Here is a 14,127-nt window from a genome sequence, read left to right on the forward strand (position 1 = left end):
GGTCAATTAAAAAAAGGGTTGTTTTGGTTTGGGTCATAACGGGTCCGGGTCATCACTTATATTGATTCAGATGAGCAGGTCCATTCGTTGTTATTAAGACCCGCAGAATTAGAGTCTATTCGCTGAAGTCGGTTCGTTCGCTGAAAAGAGTTTATTCACTGCAGAATCAGCATATAGCCGCTGCAGAATCAGTGTTCCGAATCAGATTAGTACGAACCCAGAGATCAGTTTTGGGTTCATATACATCAGAAAGTTATTACGGAACAAATCAGCAGATTCAGTGTAACGTTTTACGCAGAAACAGAATATTCGCTGCATTAACTTCTATACGCACAAGACGTTAATTTGTCTTGACTATCCATTGAATATGTATTCAGTTCATTCGATGCGGATCAGTGTCAATTTTTAGTTAACGCACATCTGAGTTTTACATCCGCATAATAGCTCGACACTTACTAAAACCTAAGAAAACTCAAGAATTAAACATATACTTACTAAAACCTAAGAAAACTCAAGATTACAAAGTTAAATGGTAGATAATAGAAAGTTAATACAAACAATTTAATTACCGGACTACAAAATTCCCAAAACGTTTTATAAACCTATATACTGCTTCTCATCTCCACTTCTACCTTCCCGGTTACATAACAACACAAGCGTTCGGGTTTTCGTCACTGAACAACTGAGGAGCATGTACGTACTCCACAAAACCCGGCCCGTATGCGTATTGCGGATACGGATACACCATCGGACCACCGTAATTTTCCATTCTATAAATATCCGGCTTACCACCATCGCCACCATTCCCGTCTCCACCACCTTTGTTTTTCCCCTTCTTCTCACCACCACCGCTGCCTTTACCCTCTCCGTCATTGCCTCCACCGGCGCTTTTCCCTTTTTTCTCACCATCGCCGTCTTTCTTTGATGGAACTACCTCCACCCCCCTCTTCAACTTCTCTTGCAAAGCCTCGGCCAATAACTTCATGTCAATCGCGCCTTTCACCGTCACCAAATCCTTGTTTTTATCAAAAGACATATCCATAAATCCTGTAACAATAATGTCCATAATCAAAATCCTTTTTCTAACCGAAAAACATCAAAATTTCCGAACTACAAAGAAAAAATATATATATATTGTGAAAAGTCAAAAATACCCTTGGTTTTGGTAACAAGTTTATAAATCCTCCTAATGCAGCCTTGACAATGCAAAGGAACCTTCAACACCCCTGTTGTTACCGGAATCTGGTTAACCAAAAACAAAAAAAAAAAAACTAATTAAACAACTACATTAGCAATAGATGATTTATTTTTCTTTTACGCGTTTTAGCAAAATGACAAGTGTTTCTACGAGGTTTATGAAAGTGTTTTTCGTGGCAAGCGAACCTCTTTTGGTTTATTGGCGGTTTTCGTCTTATCAAGAAATGGTTTGTCATTTTCATGTGGTTTTTGTTGCTTCTTCTTACTCTCTCCGCCGCCAGACTGGTGGTTGTTCTCCCCGTCGGACTTTTTAACCGACGGGGAGATAACTTCCACTTTTTTCTTAGTTTTCTCCTCAACTTTTTGCCGGAGTTTGACCGGATCCAATCTACCGATCACCGTGAGTTTGTTCAATTCACTATCACCAATCCTCACAGACTCAACACCTGTACAGTATACACACAACACAAATCATTATTTTTTAAAAATATAATAAAAACTCAATGAAGAAATAGGTAATTAGTAATTACCATCGAGTGTACGGACAGCTTTAACCACTCTACCAGCACAACCTTCACAGTGCAGGTCAATTTTCAGAACCACCACATTAATGTCGGAAGCTTTTTGCTTCTTTCCACCGTCACCGCCGCCGCCACCACCACCACCACCGTTGCCGCCGTCGTTCTCATTGTTGATTTGGTTCTTCTTCTACAAAAATTAAACAAAACCCACAAAAATAAATCAAAACCCACAAAAAATAAGCGAAACCCAGATGATAAAAACGGTGAAAAGAGCAAGTCACCTTCGCCATAGCCGGAAAAGGTGAGAATGTCGGAGACAGATGGGGAGCTTATGAAGTAGTGTGTGTGTGTGAGAGAGATAGAGAGAGAGATTTGTGATGTGAAATTAATGAAATGAAAGATATGAGATGGGGAGATGATGATGATGATGATGGAATGAAATTGGAAGAAAATGAAGTGACGGTTATGGTCTCCGAAGTGGTGGGGGGATATGCATCTAAACTGCTTTTATACGACCAGGTCAAGGGTTAGTATGGAAAATTGGTTTTGTATAATATGGTTATAGGAATGGGATCAAATACAAACACTTAAGTTTGTAAGAACCATAAGAACCAATATATAATTGACAAGTGTCCATCAATAAAAAATTAGTTTAGGGGTAATTTAGACTTTTTGACCATATTTATTTATAACTAATTAAAAATAATTACAAAAAATATAATCAGCACAACACTATATAATTAGCACAACATCATTAATCGTTCTTCATTATCAGCACATCGTCCTCGAATCGTTCTCCATTATCAACATAAACGACATTAGCACAACATCTTCAATCGTTCTCCATTATCAGCACACCAGATGTGCTGATTATATCTACTTTTGGTGTTTGTTTGTATTATTTTGTAATTAACACATAATCAGCACCTTATTAGCACAAATATAAAATACCTTTTGTTAACTTTTTTTAAAAAAACACTTTTATAAATACAAAAAGGTATAGCAATATGGTACTCGTATTAAAGATAAAAAAATACTTGATTTTATGGTATATATTTTTAAAAAAAATAATGAAGTATATAAAAGTTATTTTAGTTTAAAAAACCTTGGTGGAATTTGTATTTAATAGAAAATGGTCAAATGACTAGCAATTTTACAAAATTACCCCTAATTTGTTAGTAGTAATTTTTAATTATAAGAGTTTTATTTATAATCAATATCAACCCTTGATTTAAATTAACAATGGTTCAGATCTGTTCTTACGGTTCTTATAATTAGCACTGTTTGTACAGGATCTCAACCCTATGGTTGATAATAAAATATTTAGGTGAATTTGAGAAGAAATCTTTTTAAGATTCACAACTAGTGAAATTTATTGCAATTTTAAATTTTTTTTAACAGCAACGAACGACGTATCAACCACCGTGACATCGGGCGTTGTGATCAAGATTGACTACTCGATCGCCGCCAGCCTCTGGTCTCTCTCCCAGATGCGCGGAAACCCGACCTCCACCCGCCCGAAGGCACGACGGTGAAATAATCTGTAAAATCTCGCCTCTCATCCAAGACGAACTGGCGCCACCCTTATTCGTCATTCACCTGGATGCCGCAGAAATAATGAGGAGAGTGAGAGTCGAACCTGCGTCACAAAAAATACTAAGTTTTTCCCCAATCACTCCACCACTACGTGATCGGCAATTTAAAAAATTTCATTGGAACATCCAATCCATTTGAAGACCACAAGTGGTGAAAATATTGGAAATAAGTGAAATGTTAATAGTAAGTAGTATACCGGTTGGTAAATAATAATATGACATAATATCGTATAATAAGTGAAATACTAAGAATGTGACTTCTGCATGAGCGAAACTGATTATACTTTTATTGTTTTACTGTATTGATTCTTCTTTTTTTTTTTTTTAACAATGGGGATTTTATAAAATTATCTGATAAGAAGCTAGAAACCCAAGTGAAAACGATTACAATGAAACATTACATAAATCAAAAGAACACTACTTAGGGTACTTGGGGCAGCCTCTCTGTGGGTGTCCCTATTCAGGTACTTTTCTATAGATTTGGGTATATGGGGAAAGCGATTGAATGTAGGGGCGGCATGAATTGGTTGTTCCTCATTGGTTGGTGTCATTTGGGTAATTCTCCATGAGTGCATATATCAATACGAATGAACACACATGCCTAAACTATACTCATAAAGTTCACTTATTCTCCATTTTGTGAGACTCGAACCCGCACCAATTTAATGGAGACAAACGCCTGATGCAACTAGACCAAGAGGCCATCGACATCTTTTTATTGCTTAAGCGTATTCACTATTGAATGCACATGTAAATTTTGAGCAAATACAATACTTTTATGTTTATCGTCAATATTCTTGTATCTTCGTTACTAAATATCAATACGAACGCACATACATGCCTAAAGTACACTCATAAAGTCCACTTATTCTCCATTTTGTAAGACTCGAACCTACACCAATTTAATGGAGACAAACACCTGATACAACTAGACCAAGAGGCCATCGACATTTTTTATTGCTTAAGCGTATTCACTATTGAATGCACATGTAAATTTTGAACAAATACAATACATTTATGTTTATCGTCAATATTCTTGTATCTTCGTTACTAAATAAACTATTAACGAGTTGTTATAACATTAGTGCATTCATTGATGAATACATTGATTACATAGTTCTAATATAGTGTATATATTAAATAAGGGGGAGGTTCATTTGAGAAGAAAAATAAATTGAGAAGAAAAAGAATAAAGGGTACAATTGTAAAACATTAAATAGTTTTCTCTCATCTCATTTATTATTCTTTTTGACTAATTAATTAGTCATGAATATTATCATCTTCCACACAAAAATTTTGGCCTAGAAACATCAAAATTTATCCTACACATTTTTGAAATTTATCCTACTCATATTGAAATTTATCCTACACAACTCGTGATTCATCCTACACACCTCATAACTTATCCTACACCTTAAATTAATTTTTTTCTTCTTTGAAAATATATATTTTTTTTAAAATAAGTTTAAAATTTAATTAATTAGCTATTAAAAAGGAAGAATAACAATTAATGATCTATCTAATTTTACCAATATACCCTTACACCCATATTAAATACAAAAATTAAATGAAGTAAAATAAAACATTTTTATTGGTTGAAGTTTGTCCTTTTTTATTCTTACAAAAATTTTCTTGTCATTTGAACCCTCCACTATTAAATAATACACCAAGTATATTTTGAAAGATAGTTTGTCCATTCACTTATAATACACCATAGGTGTCTAGTTCATGTATTTTCTTTAGTCACTAGTGAATCACACTGCTACTATATTCTTAGAACCTTTAGGGTTGTCATGGGTGAATAAATTGGTTTTGGGATTTTTATATAGTGTATTCACCATTATCCACGATTTACATATTTTACCGACCTCATTAGTTTAATTAAGTGGGCGTGGAAGCCAGTGGCGAAGCTTGAAAATTTTTTACGGGGAGGTCGAAAACATATATACACAAAAAATTCTATAGAACCGGGGGGTCGAAAACATATATACCCAAAATTTTCTATACGAAAACAACATATATAACACTACTGGCAGAAAAATTCAGGGGGTCTGGCGCCCCTCCCGGCCCCTCAAAGCATCGCCACTGGTGGAGGCTACAACCACGCCGGAACACCACCCCGTAGACGGCGTTGTGGCTGGCGTGGGGAAGGCGCGTGAGGAATTCCACCGGTGTGAGGCTCTTGATTGGTGGTTATAGTTTATGTTTGTTTTGATTGGTTGTTGTTTATTTTTTTTTTTTTTTTCCTCTTCCACGCCATGTCCTACCCCGTGCTTTTTTTCCATGCCACAATGCCGACTTGATTGCCACATAATGTTTCACGCCCATTCTTCATGTACTCCTATATTGTGTGTTGTAATAATGAATACCATATAAAGTGGCTATTAGTTCGATGTTGTGTATACATATTCATCGTTTGTTTATTCAATCAATAAAAAGGAACATTTGTCTTTTTATTATTTTCGTTCAATTTGTTTAGCATTGATTTGTTCTTTTTTCAATTTGTTCTCGTTCGATTTGGATGCAATTCTTCATAGTGAACTTATGATATTTAACCAGTGAAGTAAAAATCGTGACTAGTTGGTGATTAATCTTTAGTCAGTCAGTAACTGAGTAATTTTTTGTTAACCAATCCATTAATCGCTAGTCGGGCCTAGTCAGCTGGCAAAAAATTTGTGATTCCGACCAGATTTCGGCAAAAAATATGTATATTACGGCCAAAACTTCTAAATTCCGACCCGTTTCCAACCAAACTATATGAATTCCAACAATTAATCTTGTTTACTTAAAAAATGAGTTGAGTAAAAGTTAAAACCCAACTACTTAAGATATTTACATATAAAAATGTGCATATGTATCAGTGTTGTAAAAATCGCGACTAGGCGACGATTAGTCGGCGATTAATCGCTAGTCGTCCAGTTACTGAGTAATTTTTCTTAAATCGGTCCATTAATCGACTAGGTCCGACTAGGCACGACTAGGTCCGACTAGGCCAGCCAAAAGTCGACGATTCCAGCAAAAAACATGTATATTCAGGCCAAAACCTCTAAATTCCTGTCAGTTTCCAACCAAATCATTTGAATTCCAACAATTATTCATGTATACTTAAATAAATGAGTTGAGAAAGATTTAAAACCTAGCTACTTAAAATATTTACCTATAAAAATGTATATATTTATACATAAAACTGAAAATTACATATAAAAAACCCGATCCGATTAATCCTGATTAATCCCGAGTAATCCCGAGTAGTCGCTAGTCCCCACTTCACCGGCCGACTAGCGACTAGCGAGTTCTCCAACCTTGATATGTATACATAAAACTGAAAATTACATATAAAAAAACCCGATCAGATTAATCCCGATTAATCCCGAGTAGTCGCTAGTCCCCACCTCACCGGCCGACTAGCGAGTTCTCCAACCTTCTTTTTAACAAGTTTATATTTTATATCTTTTGAATTTGTTGTAGTTTGATGAAAATTTTGTTGGATTTAACGTTTGAGATATGAAAATTGGAATCAAGTTTAGACGCGTGAGGTAGAAAACAAAACAACAATGATTTGTGTAAGCACGGGTAGTTTTACATTTAGTGTTCTAGAAATAAATAAAAAACGCTTGTAATCATAGAATACAATTTTATCCAGTGGCGAAGCTTGAAATTTTTTAGCCCGGGGGGGGGGGTCGAAAACGTATATACTAAAAAATTTCTGTTGAACCGGGGGGTCGAAAACATATATACCCAAAAATTTCTATACGAAAACTACATATATAACACTACTGGCCGAAAAGTTCGGGGGATCGGGCGCCCCTCCCGGCCCCTTCAAAGCATCACCCCTGATTTTATCATACGAAGAAAAAAAGATTCGTAAAGAAGAAAGTAGTCCACAGACGACATGAATTAAAGGAGATTAACACATGAATTAAAGGAAATTAACTGTTAAAAAAAGAAGAAAAAAGTTATTAATGTTAAATTATTCTGGCTTCAAATAAACACTACATATAATTCACAGAAATGCGATGAATTTAACAAGTGAGATACATTTCTGCACTAAAGAAATGAACAAATTGTCTATATACTATAACTTGATCTTTTAAATAATTATATAGTACATGCATTTTGGAAGTGATATATTATATTTTAAAACCTTTCGAGTATCTTTTCACAAGCTATGTGCAATAATTGCTAATATTGTGCAATAAGCCAATAATTGCCAAGACTGTGCAATACAGTTACACACTTCATAATATAATATTGCGAAAAAATATTTTGTGATATGCATAATATTACTTTACTATAATTTTCATTATTTATTTTACCGGTATCATCAGAAAATTATCTAAAATACTTGTTTAATCACACTGAACTCATTATCGTATTTCTCATGCTCTATAAGTATGTATCATTCTTGTTTGTTAAATACTATTATCATTAACATTACCTATATATTAAAAACACAACCCAATAAATAGTAACATCACAAAAGGATAAGCAAATGGTACCGGATTCGGTACCAGTATTTACCCTTAAATACCGTTACCGTACCATACCGTACTGACCAGTACTAAACCGTACCGTATCAGGTATATTCGGTACCGATACCCACCTTTAGAGATTTTCGGTACCGGTTGGTACCGAGCTCATCCCTAACACCACCTTTGAACTCATGCCACGTAGCAACGCAAGTAATTGTACCGTTTAGATTACTTTTCATACATACGGTAAGTAAATTGTATTTCGTTTGTTTTATTTATAACAACCTATTTTAAATAAATTTACATAAAATGATTACGTGTACTCATCTCTCTTTCACATCATCTACACCATCTCATGGTTATTATTTTTAACCAAAAGTTGTTTCCATATTAAAAATGTAGATTTATAAATTATAATTCTACGAATATTAATAACAATTAAATGTGATTAACATCAAATATTAGGAAAAACAAAAAGCTTTATGGTTGCTTTACCTTTTTTTTATTGGGAAGTTTGCAGTTTTGCACTTTCGCGTACATTCATATATTTTTTTAAAAGTCAATCCCACGAGTGCCCCACATTCATATTTTTTTTAAATCACGACTTATATATATTTATTATAAAAAAATACAAAAACAACTCCAAAATATAAATTACTAATACTAAATAATTAATAAAAAAACAATTCACAAAGAGGTCGTGTGACAAACTGCTCCATTTAGAAAATATGATTACTTACAATTTCGTATATTTAATTTGATTTTATTATCATTGTTTTTCATCTCTCATATGATATTACACAAGATTAATTAATTTAGTTTTTATATTTACGCATGAGAATAATCATGATGAATGGTGGTGGCGATCAGATCAGGCAATGCCGTACTCCGGCAAGGTGGCGCAGCCACAATTGGTGTATGAGCTGGACTGAAGTGTTGACACAATCACATTCTGCCACGTGTCATTCCTTGCTCAAAATGTTTTTATATTAGGGTGTAAGGGGTGCTCACCTAATAGGTGAGTCCCCTCTCTTACACCAAACCAATCCTCGTGTGCCACGTCAACTCCTCTCTTAAACTCCCCTAACACCCCAATTTGATGGCGCCACTCCCCTCTTAACTACCCTTGTTTTTTTATTCAAAAAAAAAAAAACAAAAAGGTTTGATTGGTTGGAAAAATGGCCCCACCATTTCTCTCCCTCCCCGCTTGCGGTGAACAGCCACCAAAAATGGTCCCCGATTTCCCTCCCCGAATGGTTGGCAGCACCCCCCTATGCGGCAACCGAAGTCACCGAAGGGGTCCCCGAAGGGTGCCCCGATCACCCTTAAGATGCAATGAAAATGACATGCACTATTTTTTCTTGCAATGAAAATGACATACAGTATTTTTTGTTATTTTAATTTTTTATCTGTAAGAAAATATAAAAGTATTTTTTTATTTTAACTTTTAAATTGTTAAAAAGTTTCTTGCTTTATGGATTTTATTTTATTTTAATATTCTTATATTTGTACATTTTACAATTTTAACTTTATGCACCATAACCCACTTTAACGGGAAACTATGGGTTTCTCGGTAAACTTTTAAAAATTTCATTGATACGCTACTTTTAAACCGATTAGAGATATAGTATGTTTGGTTCAGTTAAAAGAGATCTCTTAATGGTTCATAGAGTCTCTTAATAAATAAGTTTTAAAAACATGTTGAACAATTTACAAGCTTTCTCTTAATTGGTCAGACTTCTTAATGACTTAACATAAAGTTGTCAAACAACCCTTACATGTTACATGTATATGGTATATTTATATAGTAATTTTACTCATATAAAATTTTCCTTGTATGCTTATGAAATAATTAAAAAAAATTATGCATCAACTTTGTATAATGAGTTGTTTAAATCTTTTAATACACAAAACTAACTCATTTTATATTTTTAAAATCGATTTATGCATCCACCTTATAAATGGAGTTGTTAAAATCTTGTGAATGAAAAAAAATGTAAATGTTAAAAAAATTAAAATTTGTCTAACATAAACATGAGTATGCAAAGATCAAGAAAATTAGAAATATCCAATGAAAATTTTCTCCCTTTGTATTTTTAAGTTTTATTTTTATTTACTTTATAATGTAAAGTTAAAGTTGTGTTTTTACACATTGCCTCCCTTTCCTTCCTCTTTTCCAAACTTCTGCGAATATTCTCAGCTTTTTCCTGCTCCCTTCTTTTCTTTCTTTTTTTCTTTTTTCTTTTTACTTTATATTTAAAAGTCAAATACTTTATCTCATGGTTAATATATGTGAGATATATGTATATATTTCTTACAATACCAGTTTTGATGAAATAATATATAAATTTGATTATTGCCATAAAAATTGTTCTTTCCAATTTGTGAGTCAATGTTACATATTCAACTAAAGGAAATGGGACTACCCTAAAGCTATATTATAATTTGGAGTGTTAATCAAATGATGAAGAGTTGAAATCTTACTAACAAGTAACTTAATTTTAAGGTATATATAAGTTTACACATGTGTCAATATCAAGTTTAACTGAATTAGAGATAATGAGAACCCATAAATTTAACACTTAACGTTTAAGAATACCAAGAAACAAAAAAAGTCGAAAAATAGATTAGGGTTTTAATAGAGGCGTGAACCCTATTTCTTTACTTTCCGGTATATCTTCTGCTTAAGTGTGCGTCAATCTCTTTACTTTCAACTCTCAACAATCAGAAATCCGAAAAGAAAAAGAAATCAAGTTTATACTTGTAGTTCCAATTTGAGGTTTAAATTCAAGTATCTCAATATGTATGTTGTTGATGTGCTTGGTAAATGAAATATAGAGATATCAAGTATTTTTATTAAGTTGTGCGTTTAATTTTTTTATTAAGTTGTGCCTTTCATTTTTCATATTTTTTTTAGTCATCAGTAGATTTTGTGAATTCGAAGAAATTTGTTGGGTGTGATTAAAAAATGTAATGAAGTTTTTACAATCTTTGTAGATTTTAGGTAGGAGTGTGAATTTCTGACACGACCCAAAAACATAACACGAACCTAACTCGAAATTCGCGGTTTTAGGTTTAGTCTAAACAGGTTCGGGTCGGTTTCAGGTTGAAATCGCGAACCCGTTTAGCTAAACGGGTCGTGGTCGAGTCAACCCGGTCGGGTTGGCGGGTTGACCAGTTTAACCTATTTATATTATATTATATTTTTACAATATGTTTTATGTCATAAACTAAATTAGGTGTGTATTTTATGCCAAAATTATAACTTAAAATGGTAATTTGATGTAAGATTTTATAATTTTAATGTATTTACTATATACAGTAGAAACTCGATATTTAATACTCGATTATTTAATAAACTCTCTAAGATAATATTTTTTGCCGGTCCCGACTCGGGGATAGGGTGCTAAATTAATAATTCGCTAAAATTATAAGATAATACATTTTTTATAATTTCTTTAGACCCCATATAAAATATAAATTAATAATTCCTAAGCGGGATGTTTTGCATCCCATGCACCGTCAGAGAGCATCATCCAAGCTTGAGTCGATGACCTTCATGTAGTGGATCGGATCTTCGTCTTCTACTCTTTTTCCAACCCCAAACTTTACTTCCTCTTCCCCAAACTTCAATATTAGTGTTCCGTCATTCATGTCTACCACTGCTTGTGCTGTGGCTAGAAATGGCCTCCCTAGGATGAGAGGGACTTCAACGTCTTCTTCCATGTCTAGTATGACAAAGTCGGCCGGGAATACGAAATTTTCGACTTTGACCAATAGATTTTCAGCGACACCTTGTGGATATTTGATGGATCGGTCGGCAAGTTGTATGCTCATCTTTGTAGGGCTCGTTTTTCCTAGGCCGAGTCGTTTGAACATTGAAGCTGGCATGAGGTTTATGCTAGCCCCAAGATCGGCTAGTGCATTTCGAATGGGGGATTCCCCAATTGAGCAAGGAACTGTGAAGCTTCCAGGATCAATCTTCTTTTGCGGGAGTTTGTTGAGTAGTAAGGCGGAGCATTCTTCGCCTAAGTTAACTAATTTCAATAATTCAATTTTCCTTTTATGAGTGAGGAAGTCCCTCATAAATTTTGAATATTTAGGCATTTGAGTTAGGACTTCGATAAATGGAACATTAACATGCAATTGTTTTAATTAATCTTTGAACTTTGCGAACTGCTCATCGGTCTTTTGACGAATTAACCGACCGGGGTATGGAACTGGAGGAGCCTTAGTAGGCTCTTGAGTTGGTGGAGAAGCCTTCTCTTGTTGGGGCGGGGTTGTGCTTTCCTCAGTTGGCGGTGGTGGAGCTTCTTCGGAACCCACGATACGGTTTCTCAATGTTACGAGATGGACTTGTGCTTTCGGGTTGGTTTCGGTATTACTTGGTAACGCGCCTTGTGGTCTCTCAGAGAAATTTTGAGCTAATTGATTTATTTGTTTTTCAATGTTTTGTATACTAGCTTGTTGATTTCTAAAATTCGATTCCAATTGTTGAAATCGATTCGAGTTTTTCTTTTCGGTATCGGAGATGAGGCGAGATACAGTATCTTCAAGCCTTTCTCGTCCACCTTGTTGTTGAGAGAAATTTTGTGACTCGTTTCTTGGTTGTTGAAAGTTTGTTCGTTGGTTTAAGTTTTGTTGGTTACTACTATTGTTGGGTTCTCTCCAGCCAAGGTTAGGGTGATTACGCCATCCTTGGTTGTAGGTACCCGTTGGAGGACCCGACGGCCTAGGTCTATTATCAATGTAGTTTACCGACTCTGTTTGATCATCTAACTCTTTCATACAACTCCAATTTTTGTGTGGCCCACCACACCCTTCACAAGCCATAACCGAGGCGGTTTTTGTCATTTCTAGTTTTTTGATTTTTGAAGAAAGGGCCTCGATTTGGGCTTGTAAAGAAGTGTTTTCATCAACCTTATGGGTGCCCGGGGCAATAGATTTTTTGCCTCGGGGGGTGTGCCACTGAAAATTGGTTTGAGCAATTTCCTCAATTTAATTATATATTTCATTTGGGCGGCGATTACCTAAAAGTCCCCCGGAGCTAGAGTCAAGTGTCTGTCTTTTGTGTGGTAACAACCCATTGTAGAACGTGGATACTTGTTGGCATACCGCAAGACCGTGATGAGGACACTTTCTTAGTAGCTCCTTGAACCTTTCCCAAGTTTCATATAAGGATTCCCCATCCTCTTGTGAATATGTATTAATTTCAGTCATTAATTTAGCCGTTTTAGCAGGAGGGAAATACTTATATAGAAACTTTTGGGCCAGTTCATCCCAGGTGTTTACTGAGCCAACTGGGAGGGCGTTGAGACAAGCCTTAGCTCGGTCTTTTAGTAAAAATGGAAACATTCGAAGGCGGATGGCGTTGTTGGATGCTCCATTGATCTGAAAGGTATCACATATTTCTAAGAAATTAGTAATATGTAGATGGGGATCCTCGTCCGCGAGCCCATGGAAGGTTGCGGAGTTTTGAAGCATTTGTATCAATGTGGCCGAAGTTTGAAGTTATTGGCTTCGACATTCGGTGCATTGATAGCGACGCCTAGATTACCTACGGTGGGACGTAGGTAATCCATGAGAGTACGTTGGTCCGCCATTGGAAGTAGGTCCCCCGAGACTTTCTCTTGATTTTTAGCTTTGAGTCGTTTGCGTAGAAAGCGTTCGGGTTCGTCTAGGGGTTCTTTTATGTCTCTATTGGAACTGGAGCTCATACACTACGTGGAGAATGCGAATGTGGCGCCTGAGTTCCAAGTCCTGCAATAAAAACATAAAGGAATGTCGGTCAGAAGATTCACCACGGCCCCGTGCTCAGGTGAACACGGACCGTGGTCGGAGAACAGTGATTGTTTCCCGGACCCCTGTAACTGGGGAGTTGGACACGACCCTGTGTTGCACTGACACGGCCCCGTGCTCAGCTCTCTGTAACTCGGAAAATAAAAACTGCCAGTGACAATGCTGAACACGGCCCGTGTCCGACCAGGCACGGCCCGTGCTGAGCTCTGCAGGAACTGAAAAATTACGAAAATCCTAAAAATGAAAGAAAAATTTAGAAAAAAAACGATTAGGCCGTTGATTCCTAACTTTCTTAAAATCCTTGTGTCCCCGGCAACGGCGCCAAAAATTTGATGCGTGCGAAGTGTTATATATATTAGGTGTATATTTTAAGCCCTTTTTACACTTTTTAGCCAAGTTTTAAATTTATAGAACACGATATTTACTAACACTAAACACACATATGGGCAAGTGCACCCATCGTGGACGTACTATAGTGTTGGTAAGATACCGAGGTCGTCCAAGGACACAAGAGCTTTTAGTACCGGTTTATCCTCAACGTCT

The 14,127-nt window shown here is 35.5% G+C and overlaps 1 protein-coding gene and 1 non-coding gene across 2 annotated transcripts; one reads left to right on the forward strand and one right to left on the reverse strand.

Moving 5' to 3' along the window:
• Window positions 1-357: 357 nt before the first annotated feature.
• LOC110873802 (heavy metal-associated isoprenylated plant protein 3) lies at window positions 358-2,195 on the reverse strand. The gene is made up of 5 exons (XM_022122818.2): window positions 2,000-2,195; window positions 1,728-1,905; window positions 1,384-1,643; window positions 1,155-1,242; window positions 358-1,047 (listed from the first exon to the last, which is right to left on the reverse strand). The coding sequence occupies exons 1-5, from the start codon at window positions 2,006-2,008 to the stop codon at window positions 641-643; spliced, it is 942 nt and encodes a 313-aa protein (XP_021978510.1). The 5' UTR covers window positions 2,009-2,195; the 3' UTR covers window positions 358-640.
• Window positions 2,196-12,904: 10,709 nt separating this feature from the next.
• LOC118482832 lies at window positions 12,905-13,011 on the forward strand. Its single transcript, XR_004868959.1, has one exon. It is a non-coding gene; the product is annotated as a small nucleolar RNA R71 (small nucleolar RNA).
• The last annotated feature ends 1,116 nt before the right edge of the window (window positions 13,012-14,127 follow it).

The sequence above is a fragment of the Helianthus annuus genome, chromosome 1 (assembly GCF_002127325.2).
Source record: "Helianthus annuus cultivar XRQ/B chromosome 1, HanXRQr2.0-SUNRISE, whole genome shotgun sequence".
Classification (NCBI taxonomy): Eukaryota; Viridiplantae; Streptophyta; class Magnoliopsida; order Asterales; family Asteraceae; genus Helianthus; species Helianthus annuus.

Bases quoted from the DNA above. Each gene is read 5' to 3' on its own strand.
- LOC110873802 (XM_022122818.2), bottom strand. The intron at 1,644-1,727 runs GTAATTACTAAT...TATACTGTACAG, and splicing joins AGCTGTCCGTACACTCGATG to GTGTTGAGTCTGTGAGGATT. The intron at 1,243-1,383 runs GTTCGCTTGCCA...TTGGTTAACCAG, and splicing joins CCGCCAATAAACCAAAAGAG to ATTCCGGTAACAACAGGGGT.